We start from the raw sequence: 14,767 nt of genomic DNA on the forward strand, positions 1-14,767 counted from the left end.
CAATTGTGCAGGTGTCTCATTTCTTTGCAATATACTTACTTCCTCCCCAAGAGACACTCCTTGAAAGCATGAACTATTCTCATAGCTCAGTATCTCCCTAGAAAACCTCCATGTGGCTAGAATTCAATAAACGTTAAATGAACACAAACTTAGTACAAAATGTTACTCATAAATGCCTTCTGTTAGGAATAGAAACCTGAAGATACAGAATAAGCACAGAAGGAATTAAACTGAGTCCATAAGGTACTAGAGGGAAATGTGCTGTCTTCAGAATCATTCTTATACATCTAAGATACAACTTACGTATAAGGTGCTACTCTCATCCACTGAACTGATTCTGTAGTTATACTCATAAAAGCAAATGCCAAGAGTGAACACTCAAGACTAACCAAAGAATGATCTAATGTTGGAACTAAAATCCCCCATACCCTCATGCTATGTACTTTCCCCTGTACAGACTTCACCTGGAAGACCTCAAGCATCCTAGCCTCTACTTCTGTCTTCCAGACACCCAACACTTTCCTTCCTATAGGGAAAGAACAGGGAGATTTTTTTTTCTTTTACATCCCCAAATGACCTTAAACAGTATCCTGAATACAGTGGGGCACACCTCATGTGTAAAATGGTTGAAAAGAATGGAACATTTTCAGTATGAGCTAAGGTACACTGACCACATACAATGTAAGGAGAAGCAACAATCTTACCCTTAATTCTACAGAAGGCAGCTTTGTCCTGAGAACTTTTGCAAACACTTGCTTTAAAAAGCAACAAAAAGTTGCTAGAAGACTAACATCGCTGACAACAAAGCTCTATTCTATGCCAACAGCAATAATACGCCCTTAAGACAAGAGAACTGAAAGGATCCCTGGGGCCACAGGGCTCTACTTGTTAAAGATGCTTCCTTAAGTCTCTCAACACCCGGGTCCCTAAACGCATCATAAAGGTGAGTCTACAGTCTCCGCAAGTTTCGAGTCTCTTAGGAACTTATTTATAAATACATATGAAACGAGACAATCATGTATCCAGAAGAACAGAAAGCCTTCCAAACTTCTGTACTCCCAGGAAGTCTACTTTTAAATACGTCAAAAGAAGTTACACGGAGACATACAAAGCATGTCTAAAGATCCAAATTGGTAACTCTCAAACTTGAAGCTGGTTTAAACCCATAGACCATAACTTAATTCTGGCTGTGCCCTTCTCATTTGCAATGCTGCGGCGCAAATGAATGACGGTGTATCAGCGTTAAATTTAAATTTCCTGGCTCTGGCCACAATGCTAACCTAATTAAAGCATGTGGTCAACGTTTAGCATTTTCGGTGAGAGATTTTGCATAGCTCTGGCGAACGGCAAAGTCGAAAGCGTTTGCACCGGTCTTCTCCCCGCCACCCCCCGAAAACCTCCCAAACGCTTTATTAAATGGTCAAGAACCCCCCCCACCCCCCGCACCGCCCACGGTCCCCGCCGAGCGGCAACCGGGGCTCCACTTCCATGACCCACGCCAAGAGCACTTTGAGCACAGTCTGAGCAAGTCACTAGTGTCAGCGCCACTTCCCCACGGTCGGGAGCCCCCATCACGCCCGGCAACTCCGGGACCCCCCGCCCGGGGCCCCTCGGAGCGGACACTCGGGCTCCCCTCACACACATTTTCCGTCTAGCAAACTGCGGCCGCGGCGGGGGAGGGGACGCGGCGGGCGCGGGCGGCGAGCGGGGCCGTCGGGCGGCACGGCCGGGCCGGGAGGGGCGGCGGGCGGGGGGCGGCCCGAGGCCGGGGGGAGGGGAGGTACCTCGTACAGCTCCTCGGAAGCCATGGTGGGCGGCGGAGTTGCGGGCGGGAGGGGCAGGGTCGGGGCGGGCGCCGGCGGCGGGCGGCCGACACTTTGTTTCAGTTGGGTCCTGCGTGGCCTGCGCTTCCTGCTCCGGCGGCCGGCCGGGCGCTGGGCACGGACCAGCCTCTCGCACTCCGCGGCCAGTGCGGGCCGGCGGCGCGGCGGGGTTGTGCGCAGGAGCAGCTGCGCAACGCGCCCTGGGCGCCCCGCGCTCACTCCCCGGCGGGCCGGCTCAGGCTCGGGCTCATCGCGCCCCGCCGCGGGGCCGGGCGGGCTGAGGCAGGCGCGGCGGCGTGCTGGCGGCGCGGCCGGATCGCGGCTCCCCTCTCCGGTGTAGTGCAGAAAGCTTCCTACTTGCGACCAAAAAACCTGCCCCGGCTACTGAGCATGCCCAGTGCAGCCGCCCGGCCCGGTGGAGCCGCGCTCCCGCGCTCCGGGTTTTCGGGCCGCCCGCGCGGGAGGGGCGGGGCGGCGGCGGGGCGGGGCGGCCGAGGGGAGCAGTGGGCTCCGCTCGGGGCCGAGGCGGGCGGCCGGCGGGGCCGGGAGCGAGCCGGCAGGAAGGGGAGGAGCGGGGCCGCGGGGGCGGGGCCGGGAGCGCGGGGGCGGGGACGGGGCGGAGCTCCGACTTCCCTGGTCCCGCTCGCGGGGTGGGCCCTGCCCGCGGCACCGCCCCCCGGCCCGCCTCGACGTGGGCGCTCGCTGCCCGGCCCCGGGCAGGCGGGACCCGGACCTCGAGGTTCGAGGCGCAGGGCGGCCGTGCCTCCCGGGATGGGCAGAGACCGGCCCGAGATGGGGCGGGGGACCGTGTGGGCGAGCCGGCTCTCGCCTGGAGCCCACAGCCCCGACGGCAGCGGCCGCGCGGTCTACCGCGCACCTCCCTCCAGGAGGAGAGCAGAGCGGCCGCCTCCGAGCGCCCGCCCGTCCGGGGCCGGGCCAGCCCGCAGAGGGCCGGCGGCGTGGCCAGGTGGAGCACCCACCCCACCCCATGCCCGCCCAGCCGGCCGCCGCCAAGACCCGGAGCCCGGGCCGCGGGCCCCGCGGGGTGGCCCGGCGCGCTCCGGCGGGCACGCTGGCTCCGCAGCAGGCCGTGGGTGGGAGCCGGGGTGCGGGAGCCCGGCGCGGCGGAGGGCGGCGCGAGGGCGCGGCTATCTCCGCTCTGCCCGTAGCTTTCCCCAAGCCAGGCCTCCGGGTTCCTCTCGTAGCGTCCGCCTCCTCCGAAGCGCAGCAGGGAGCGGCCGGAGTCTGGATTCCCGGGAGGTCTAGGTTCTAATGGAACGAGGCTGTCAATGGTGGGTCCTTTCGCGGAACGGTGTGGGCTACACGACAGGCCCTCGCTCAGAACAGCGAGGGCTGGCCGGCGATCCACTTCTCAGGGGAGATGGGCTGCCAGGGCACACCTGCCGGGCCCTGGACGTGCCCCCTTGGCGGCGAAAGAAGGGGTTCCCTGGCCCAACTCCCCCAGACTGCCTGCAACTCCGAACCCTCTAGCCGAGTCCGCGGAACTTCCCCACGGGGCACTGCAGAGGCGTTTGTTCACCTTCTCCCCAGGCCCTCCATGGGAAAGCCCTCGCCAGTTCCTCTACGTTTCCCAGGGCGTCCTTCGCGTAGCCTCACCCCTACTTGCTCTATCTCGCTCCAGTTCCGCCACTAGTCTCCTCCCACCAGTTTTCTTCCTAAAGCCCTATTCGTTTGTGCCCCCCAAGAGCGTTTCAACGGCCACGGGACGTTTCACAGACCCCGCGATTTCCTACCCTCCCCACGCCCAGGAACAAGCACCACGCCGACCCTTAAGTCACAGCAAGTCGAATCGCCGTTCCCCTTAAGCAGTGCCTCTACCTGCGGTCCCCACCTTTTGAAAGAAACTCCCAGTCAGGTTTCACCTGAAAAGGATAGCCTTCCAGGGCCAAATCGGTAACTCTCCCTTCAAGCGCTGCCGAAGCACCCACGCGTGCTCACTGCCGCACTCATGTTTGTCCACTCTTCACCCCACACCCATCTCCCGATGATGACCTTCAATCAGACCTCATCTTCAAATTTGAAGGTGTTACTCAATGAATGGAATTTCAGGGTCCACAATGTATTGTGTAAGTAGCCCAATACCTACGCATCCAATTCCCATTATCCAGTACGCACACATCCAATTCCCATTATCCAATACGCACACATCCAATTCCCATTATCAAATGCTTGCACAAGAATCGCAAATTAAAGTCTCCACTTCATCTGCTGGTCAAGGCGCCTCAAGCTTTGCCTCTTTCCCTGATGGCCCAGTCAGTTTCCTCTGCCTCCTCCAAACAGCGCCTCTTTCCTCTCACTTAGCAGTTCCATTATTTGCTGCCTTTCATTGTTGTCTTCTCTCTAGGTATACCAATTCATCAACAGAAGTTCTAAGTTCCTTGAAGGCAAGGACTAGGACTTCATACATTTGAGGAGTCTTAAAGCATTGAGCGCACACTTCGGCAAGCCCTCAAATACTGGCAGGTGATGGTTAAAAATCCCTCAAGTAAAACAAGCCATAAAAAAGAAAAATGGGGTCCGCAATAGGAAATAAACTGATACATCTAACATATAAGTCTATTATGCAATGATGCAAACACAAGCACTTCTCTCCGTGACCATTACCCTAATATAATTACCCTAATTATTGCCACCTTCAGAACATCCACAAGCTTTGGCGTTCACAAGGGGCTCCACCATGTGCTTAAGGGTACTATGGTTTCCAAGGAGTCTCTGAAACTACCGTTGTTGCCCTGGAGAGGGAAAGAAAGTATGGTAGACATCCACAACAACCATATTCAGATACCGAGCTAGTAAGGCAATTCTCCCCATTGTGGAAACAAAAAACGTAAGAATTACAACCTCAAAAAGGTAACTCAAAAATGTCAATTTACGTAGCTTTTTAATCTTGACAATCTGGATTGTTTATGCTGCTATCCTTAGTCTACAACATTAAGAGTAGCCTCTGTAACAAAGTAGGAGTGAGCCATATTCCTAAACTCAGTTCCAACTACCTCTCCACTCTGACAGTTGGCTTCCACCGGTGAAGGAGATGGGTACCCACCTAGCCAGTAAGTTGAGCAAATTCTCAATTGTCCACTTTGTTCCTTTCATCCGCCCTCCATTTAAAACTCACTGACTTATTGAATGCTATTTTGCTTATATATATATACACACACATATATTTTTTAACCTCATTCGTTCAATTTGTCTTACTTTTAAGCAAACTTTGCTTTCCTCCATCACTTTTTTATCAGCACTCATAGCAGAAGTAAATATGCCGAAGATTGTTTAATGACTTGGAATTTCCACCACCTTCTATGAAACAGTGAAGTTCTGTAGTTTCCATGACCACGTGTGTGGGTGCTATTAAAGTATTTCCTCAGTGGCTTGAGAATAAAAGTGAAATCACGTCCCCTAAGCACATCAGGAAGATTGCACCAAAAATACATACAGCACAATAGTATGTACTAGTAAGATATATGACTCTTAAAAGATTAGAGAAGTGGGCAACAAGAGAGACGATGTACACACATGAAAATACACGTCTCCCGGCTATAAACAACAATTCTTACCTGACCCGCCCCGTTATTGTAGGCCAACGTAATTCAATTCGCTCTTCTTCAAATCCAAACAATTGATCATCGATGGCAAGTACTACCCACGATAAGACTCTTCGGATCAGGAATCACAGCCTTTTTTCATCTCGGGAGAACAATAACTAAAATCTTCAGTTTGAGATCCTCCTCTTTTCCCAATCACCAGCCAAACCTGGCATGTCTTCCTTTCTCCCAAGAATCTGCATTTCATCTGCATTTGAATCCCAAGGCATCCAAGAGGAGATGGGGGATGGGACAGGGAAAAACAGAAGAAGCCAAAATCTAGCTACTACTATTCTCGGAGCCAAAGTCATTTTATGGTTGGGTAGCTGTGAAAAGCTGCTGATAATGATTCCCTTCAACAATTTTGTACCTCAAAAGCATATTCTATCTTGGCTACCTCCTCCATAACCCAAAATTTAATTGTGATTTTTGTGAAAACTCGACCTAAGTGTTTTTTTTTAAACCCACAGCGGCCAAAACTGCCATTCTTGTCATAGAGTACCCACTCGAGAAAGCTTGGTGGAATTTCCATCTCAATCACCCACTCAAAAGAAAGAACATTTTTAACCTGAGATGCAAAAGAGAGAAACATACAGAACCAGTTATAAGATTAATTAAGATGCTAGGGGCCATGTCTGAACTGGGAGCCAACCAGTTCTTCCTTCCCTGAAAGCTGAGAGTGGAATACCAGTACTGTTTTCTGGCTGGTACCAATAACAGCTAATTCCTTGTTTCAGTCACTTTCCTTACCTGCCCAAATAGTCAGTTTCCCCATTTTGAGGGGCAGCCTCTCCCTGCCTCCCTCCATGTTGGTCCTAGGTAGGTATCATTTCTCTCTTTCATATGGAAGCCAGTAGCCAACTGCCACACTGCTGCTCCTGGGACAGATACCACTATTTGTTTGTTTGTTTCTTTTTTTTTTTTTAAACACAGGGTTTCACCATGTTGGTCAGGCTGTTCTTGAACTCCTGACCTCAGGTGATCTGCCTGCCTTGGCCTCCAAAGTGCTTGGATTACAGGCGTGAGCCACCACACCCGGCCATATTTGTTTTATCTCTTTGCCCTGATGATGTCAATTCTGAGACCTCTTAATATTTGATTTCACCAGTTTCATCTTCGGCTGTGATACCACCACTGGGCGAAGCTCATCAATTTACAGTTAAGGATCATTTTCTTTTTCAACTAGAGTTAGTCATTTAGGTACAATGTTTTCTATTCAGCTAATGGTGGTTCTACCAAAAGGATCCTTGTAATAGGTACTTGTTGAACTTTTTTTTAATTAAAGTCATGACCAAGAGCAAGGAAGTTTTTCATTGATAATTTTATGCATTACCCCATTTTTGGAAAGCAAAAAAGACCAAAAATCATCAAGAGGAAATAGGCAAAGGTATTCCCATAATTTTGGTTGACTTTATGCCAAAATAGTAACTAACTCATTTAGGATCCCTGGAAAAAACAGCAAGTACTGTATAACTTTCCCTTGAATTACTGTGATGATTAATTTTGTTTGTCTCTCAAGTGAGACTATCCCAGTAACCTCTTTACCTTTCCATTTCTAGACAGAGAGAGGGAGAACAATTAGGCAAGAGATGAGTGTGGACATTTTGACTGGTAAGGAAAATAGAAACAAGATCCACCAAAAGTGGGGGAACCCAGAATTATCCCAGGACCAGAGAAGGTGGACGTTGAATCTAAAGCAAAGTATAAATGAGTTTGAAGGTTGGGGCCAGACCAGCACATGGAGGCACTTAGTTGGGTTTGATTTTTTTCATTCATTAGTCTTGTCTAGTGTAGAAGTCCTCAAAGTGTGGTCCGCAGATTTGTATCAACAGCATCACCTTGGAACCTGTTAAAAGTACAAATTCTCGGCCAGATGTGGTAGGTCATGCCTGTAATCCCAGAACTGTAGGAGGCTGAGGCAGGTAGATCACCTGAGCTCAGGAGTTGGAGACTACCCTGGACAACCCGTCTCTACTAAAAATACAAAATTTGCCAGGTATGGTGGTGGATGCCTATAATCCACCTGCACTCCAGCCTGGGCAACAGAGCAAGACTCTGTCTCAATAAATAAATAAATAAATAAATAAATAGAAAAGAAGTGCAAATTACTTACCCTATTGGGGCTAGAAAAAGTATCAGAGAGCATCTATCACTTACTAGGAATGACCATTGTGTAGTAAAATTTTGTTTCCATTATACGTATATGCAAATATTTAGGCATGTATGTATATGCGCACACTTATACTATTGTGTACTAAGTCATAATGTAAAGTGTATTTCTTAAATTTTGAGTTAAACCAAAAGTTTTGAAAGCCAATGTTTTGAAACCAGGTAACCCCTGCAAAGCTGGATTGTTAATTATATGTGAATGGTATTGCTGAAGTGCACAGCAATTTTCTTAAATGATTTAATGATTCCTTTTTTGTAGTATACATTATTTTTCCATAAATACTACAGAGGTGTTCAGACCAGATTCCTTTCTGAATTACCTATATCCCAGAGTGATATATTTTGAAAGAATCAGGATTTATAGTATATATTTTAAGCCTTATCTTTCCACAGAAGGTAGAAGATTTTCCAAAGAATATCCCCAACAGACTAAACAAAATGAATGAAGTTTAATTTGGTCAATGGCAACATCAATAAATAAATAAAAACACAAACAAGAAGCACTTACCCTGTTCCAGGAACCGTTCTAAGCACTTTACAAATATTAAGCTATTTAATTCAGCAAGCACCTAATAAAAATCATAGCTAACATTTACAAAGAACTGTAAGCACATTCATCCACAAAGCACCTTTCAGAGTAAGAGTGGGGAAGCTAAACTTCATTCTCAGGTCCAGGTAACTCTAGGGTCTAAGTTTTGAATCATTAAGTTATGGTCACTCATTCAATAAATACTTATTAACCACGTAGAGTTATACAATGTATATACAATCATCCCTGCTTCCAGCCAGCTGACAATCTAGTAGAATACATAGACATTAAGTTGTCAGGGGAAAAAAAAAGGTCTTAACTACCAATCAAAGAAAACGGCAGGAAGCTGTTGAGCCCAAGTCACCTGTAGATGAGTCTGGTTTGCTGCTTCCCCAGAGACAGTGCCCAGCACCCCGTGAGCACACTAGACACGCTTGGGTACCAGCAAAGCAGAATCACTGAAAAATTATTTCCAAAGAATTTGATATTTTAAGACTATCTAAGTAGCCATCATGGGAGATATCAACATTTTGACTTTTATATAATTGGTTTACAGGTAAGCATTTAAAAAAAAAATGAAATACTGGAGATGCAAAAAGGCATAAAGAAAAATACAAAAGGCCTATATACCCACTCCCCAGCGTAAGCAAAATATGATTTCCATATTCAGACCAATACTTGGCAGACTTTTGAATAATTTATGAGAAGTAGGATGTATACCATATTCTATTCAGTATTTAAAGCTTATTTAGTTGTTGATGTTTTTCTTTTCTCTTTTATTTTTTGAGATGGAGTCATGGAGTCTCACTCTGTCGCCCAGGCTGGAGTGCAGTGGCATGATCTCAGCTCATTGCATTGTTGATGTTTTCCATACACATTTCGATTTTAACAAATTTGGATTATAGAAAAATTGCAAATATAGTCCAGAGCATTCCCATACCCAGTTTTCCCTATTCCATTTAGTCATGTACACATGGCACAATTAATGAACCAATATTGATACATTATTATTAACTAAAATACACACTTTATTCAGATTTCCCTAGTTTTTACCTGATTTTGCTTTTTCTGCCCTGGGATCCCATCTGTGATACTGTATTGCCAATCTCCTTATCCTTCGCTTGACTATGGCAGTTTCTTAGGCTTTTCTTGTTGTTGATGACCTTGACAGTTTTGAAGAGTACATTTTTTGAAACATTTGCAGAATGTCCTCAGTTGGAATTTGTCTGATGTTTGCCTTGTGATATGATTAGACTGGGCTTTTTTGTCTGGGGGAGGAAGACCACAGAGGTAAAATGCCATTCTCATCACGTGGTATCAAGGATACCTGCTATCAACATGACTTCACTGTTGATGTTGACCTTGATCACCTGGCATAGATAGTGCTTATCAGATTTCTGCACTGAAAACTTCACTCCCAGCCCTTATGCCTTTCCATTCTGTAGTCTTTGGAAGGGAGTCACTTTGGACAGCATACACTTAAGAAATGAGGATTATGCTTCCCTCCTTGAGGGTAGCATGTCTACAAAAAGTATCTGGAATTCTTCTGTATAGGAGATTTATCTCTTCTCCCCCACTTATTAATTTATTAATCATTTATTTATATCAATTGAGACTCATGGATTACAATCCATAATGTATTATTTATTTCCTTCATCAGATTCTCTAGCTTTGGCCCCCAGAAGCTCTTTCGGTTGGCTTCTGCATCCCTTTGACATACTCTCTCATCATGAGGTGGTGTATATTTTGAGCACTTCCTTACCTTTTTTTTTGAGATGGATTCTAACTTTTGTTGCCCAGGCTGGAGTGCAATAGTGCAATCTCGGCTCACTGCAACCTCTGCCTCGCAGGTTCAAGTGATTCTCCTGCCTCAGCCTCCCAAATAGCTGGGATTATAAGCATGCACCACCCCACCCAGCTGATTTTCTATTTTTAGTAGAGACAGGGTTTCTCCGTGTTGGTCAGGCTGGTCTTGAACTTCCAACTTCAGGTGATCCACCTGCCTCAGCTTCCCAAAGTGCTGGGATTGCAGGCGCGAGCCATTGGGCCCATCCAGCACTTCCTTACCTTCTGGCATTGTAAGACGCTGCAACCTCATCTTGTATATTTTCTGCTCCAGTCCTAGAATCAACCACTTCTTCAAGGAGCCTTGGTTCCTTTTTGTTGAAAAAGTGTATCAGAAAGCAAGTTCTGAGTTCTAGGTGTGCTCATTGTGATTGGGGCTATTCCCTATTTGTGATTTGTCCCTGAACTAGTGAGCTAAAATCTAAAGGATGAATTAGGTTAAGAGGGCAGTGGAGATGGTCCCAGGCTGAGGAAAGGGCTTTTTCCCAAAGGCCTAGATGTGGAAGGTGCATGACACCTTTGAGACTCTGAAAAAGCTGGTAAAGCTGGAATGCAAACAACAGGAAGGGAGACATAAGATGGGATGGAGAGGCAGGCCAATCTGGTAGGTCATGACTATGCCCTGGGTCTCTTCATCAATAATCTGATCTGTATTTTTTCAAAGTTTGGCTCTATGAAGAGAAAGTGGTTGGAGCAGAGTGGTTAGGGAATTATTGCAATATTACATTAAATTTAATGTTTTTTGTTTTTGTTTAATTTTGTTTAGATATCGAATTATTTCAAAAGAAAGTTTTGGTGACCCTACTTCGCTGATGCCAACTGCATATGCAGCATGCCTATAAAGTGAGGGACACGACATTTAGGACCTCCAACGTGACATTGAATAAAGTGGATATCTAGTTTTTGTTGTTGTTTTGAGACAGAGTCTTGCTCTGTTGCTCAGGCTGGAATGCAATGGTGGCATCCCGGCTCACTGCAACCTCTGCCTCCAGGGTTCAAGCGATTCTCCTGCAGTCTTTTGAGCAGCTGGGATTACAGGCGCATGCCACTGTCTAATTTTTAAAAATATTTTTTAGTATAAAATATAACTTTTACCATGTTGGTCAGGCTGGTCTCGAACTCCTGATCTTGTGATCCACCTGCTTCGGCCTCCCAAAGTGCTGGGAATCTAGGTGTGAGCCACGAGGCCCGGCCACTGGTCTTGATTTTTATTATAAAGGGAAAGCTTTTACCATTAAGGAGGACATTTGCTGAAGGAATTTTGTAGGCCTATTTAATTAGATTAAGGCAGTTCCTTTCCATTCTGGTTTCTCCCCCCCCCCCCCCCCCCGCCGTGGAGTCTAGCTCTGTCCCCTAGACTGGAGTGCAGTGGTGCAATCTCGGCTCACTGTAACCTCCACCTCCCTAGTTCAAGTGATTCTCCTGCCTCAGCCTCCCAAGTAGCTGGGATTACTGGTGCTCACCACCGTGCCGAGCTGATTTTTTTGTATTTTTAGTAGAGATAGGGTTTCACCATCTTGGCCAGGCTGGTCTTGAACTCCAGACCTCATGATCCACCCACCTCAGCCCCACAAAGTGCTAGGATTACAGGCGTGAGCCGCTGCACTGGCTCCATCCTAGTTTCTGTTCTTTATTTTTATTTTTGCTTTTTTTTGAGACAGAGTTTTGTTCTTGTCAGGCTGGAATGCAATGGTGTGATCTCAGCTCACCACACCCTCTGCCTCCTGGGTTCAAGCAATTATCCTGCCTCAGCCTCCCAAGTACAGGTATGTGCCACCACTCCCAGCTAATTTTATATTTTTAGTAGAGACAGGGTTCTCCATGTTTGTCAGGCTGCTCTCAAACTCCCAACCTCAGATAATTGCTCGCCTTGGCCTCCCAAAGTACTGGGATTGAAGGTGTTAGCCACAGTGCCCAGCTCTTTTTCTTTTTTTCTTCTTTTTTTTTTTTTTGAGATGGAGTCTTGCTCTGTCACCCAGGCTGAGTGCAGTGACATGACCTTGGCTCACGGCAACCTCCGCCTCCTGGGTTCAAATGATTATCCTGCCTCAGCCTCCTGAGTGGCTGGGATTACAGGTGCACACCACCACACCCAGCTAATTTTTGTTTTTGTTTTTAATAGAGACAGGGTTTCACCATATTGACCAGGCTAATCCAAAACTCCTTAGCTCAAGTTATCAACCTGCCTTAGCCTTCCAAAGTGCTGGGATTACAGGCCTGAGCCACTGTGCCCCGTCTCCATCCTAGTTTTCTAAAAGTTTTGTTTTTTTAAAATCATGAATAAATATTGAATTTTGTCATCTACTGAAATGATTGAGTGATTTTATTCCTTCATTTTGTAAATGTGTTGACTTATATTTATTGCTATTATTTGAGACGGAGTCTCACTCTGTCTCCAGGCTGGAGTGTAGTGGTGATAGCTTACTGCAATCGCCACCTCCCAGATTCAAGCGATTTTCCTGCCTCAGCCTCCTGAGTAGCTGGGACTACAGGCACGCACCACCACTCCCAGCTAATTTTTGTATTTTTAGTAGAGATGGGGTTTCACCATGTTGGCCAGGATGGTCTTCACATCCTGACCTTGTGATCCACCCACCTCGGCCTCCCAAAGTGCCGAGATTACAGGCATGAGCCACTGTGCCTGACCAGTATTTATTATTTTTAAGCCAATTTTCTTTTTCTGGAATAAACCAGATAAAGTTTTGATGCATTATCCTATTCATAAATTGCTAAATTGGTGTGCTAATAATATAGTTAGGATTTTGAATCTATGCTCGTGAGGAAGGGTCACCTAAAATTTTTCTGTCATGTCAATTTTTTTTTTTTTTTCTAAATAGAGTCCCACTTTGTCACCCAGTCTGGAGTGCAATGGCAAGATCTTGGTATACTGCAGCCTCAACCTTCTGGGCTCAAGTGACCCTCCCGCCTCAGCCCCTTCAAGTAGGTGGGACTACAGGTTACCACCATGCTTGGTACTTTTTTATTTTCTTGTAGAGACATGGTTTCACAAGAAAAATAGAGTAGACATATCAAATAATTTCCAGATGACTAATAAATTAATATACCCCTTGCAAGACTGATAAAGAAAAAGGAGAGAAATGATACCGATTTTCAAGAATTAAAATGGGAATATTATTATGATCCTACAAATATCAAAATTTTGTGCGACTACAGGTTACCACCATGCTTGATATTTTTTTATTTTCCATGTAGAGACATGGCTGCCCAGGCTGGGCTCCAACTCCTGAACTCAAGTGATCTGCCAACCACAGCTTCCCAAAGGGCTAGGATTACAGGTGTGAGCCACTGTGCCCAGCCTCCTGTCAAATTTTAATATCAAGGTAATACAGATTTTATAAAAGAAGTTGTCATGTACTTCCTCTTTTCCAATTTTTAGTTGGTATATGAATGCCATTATTTCTTCTTTTGATACCTGTATGCATTTGCTTTTAAAACCACATGGGGCTGGAGCATTCTTGTTGGAAGATTTTAAATTATAACTTCAAATTCTTTAATAAAGGAATATTCAGGTTTTCTATTTCTTTCTTTGTCAATTTGTTCATTTCATCTAAATTTTCAAACTTAATGACATAAAATTGTTCATAAAATTTTGATATTTGTAGGATCATAATAATATTCCCATTTTAATTCTTGAAAATCAGTATCATTTCTCTCCTTTTTCTTTATCAGTCTTGCCAGCGGTATATTAATTTATTAGTCATCTGAAAATTATTTGATATGTCTACTCTATTTAATTATGCTTCTATCATTATTATTTCCTTTCTTTTGTTATTTATTTTCTAATTTTTTTTTTTTTAAGAGGGAGTCTCCCTCTGTTGCCAGACTGGAGTGCAGTGGTGAGATCTCAGCTCACTGCAACCTCTGCATCCTGGATTCAAGCGATTCTCCTGCCTTGGCCTCCTGAGTAGCTGGGACTACAGGCACATGCTACCACACCTGGCTAATTTTTGTATTTTTAGTAGAGACAGGGTTTCACCATGTTGGCCAGGATGGTTTTGATCTATTGATCTCTTGATCTGCCTGCCTCGGTCTCCCAAAATGCTGGGATTACAGATGTAAGCCCGCACCTGGCCATTTTCTAATTTCTTAAAATGACTTTGTTCACCTGTCATGGGGGCTCATGCCTGTAATCCCACGGTGGGATTTCACCATGTTGGCCAGGCTGGTCTCAAACTCCTGAGCTCAGGCGATCTACCCGCCTTGGCCTCCCAAAGTGCTGGGATTACAGGTATGAACCACCGTGCCCAGCCCAAACGTGATTTTTTTTTTTTAACTTTCTGGATTCTTAAGTTTTACGTGTCTCTTACAATTAACAATTTTATTTTTTAATCCAGTCTGATAATCTCTGTCTTTTAATTGGGGCATTTGGTCAATTTCCATTTAAAGTAAATACTGGTATGTGTAGTTTTGATTTTATCTATAATTCTAGGTATTATTCAATATTTTCTATTTATCCTACTTGTTCTGTTTCCTTTTCCTTCCTTCATTGATTTATTCCAGACCAATTTGAGAACTTTATAATAAACTATTTTGTGGAGGGGAGGGTTAGGGGATGGAGTCTCACTCTGTTGCCCAGGCTAAAATGCAGTGGTGCAATCTTGGCTCACTGCAACCTCTGCCTCCTGAGTTCAAGTGATTCTCCTGCCTCAGCCTCTGAGTAGCTGGAACCATAGGCACATACCACCATGCAGGGCTAATTTTTGTATTATTAGTAGAGACAGGGTTTCACCATGTTGGCCAGGCTGGTCTCGAGCTTCTGATCTCAAGTGATCCACCCA

The 14,767-nt window shown here is 45.8% G+C and overlaps 1 protein-coding gene across 5 annotated transcripts in view; it reads right to left on the minus strand.

Moving 5' to 3' along the window:
- CDYL (chromodomain Y like) overlaps positions 1-14,767 on the minus strand; it is a 260,756-nt gene that overhangs the window by 180,617 nt on the left and 65,372 nt on the right. For 2 of the 5 annotated variants that reach the window (XM_035295026.3, XM_002746254.7), the window contains exon 1: positions 1,785-2,164. The exons of 2 other annotated variants lie outside the window; for them this stretch is intronic. In XM_035295026.3, the coding sequence (XP_035150917.1) occupies positions 1,785-1,808 (24 nt within the window). In that variant the 5' untranslated portion in view covers positions 1,809-2,164. Of the gene's footprint in view, positions 1-1,784; positions 2,165-5,039; positions 5,082-14,767 lie in introns of those variants that run through there. One more of the 5 variants, XM_078370570.1, reaches the window with a different exon arrangement.

This window comes from Callithrix jacchus, chromosome 4 (assembly GCF_049354715.1).
Source record: "Callithrix jacchus isolate 240 chromosome 4, calJac240_pri, whole genome shotgun sequence".
Classification (NCBI taxonomy): domain Eukaryota; kingdom Metazoa; phylum Chordata; class Mammalia; order Primates; family Cebidae; genus Callithrix; species Callithrix jacchus.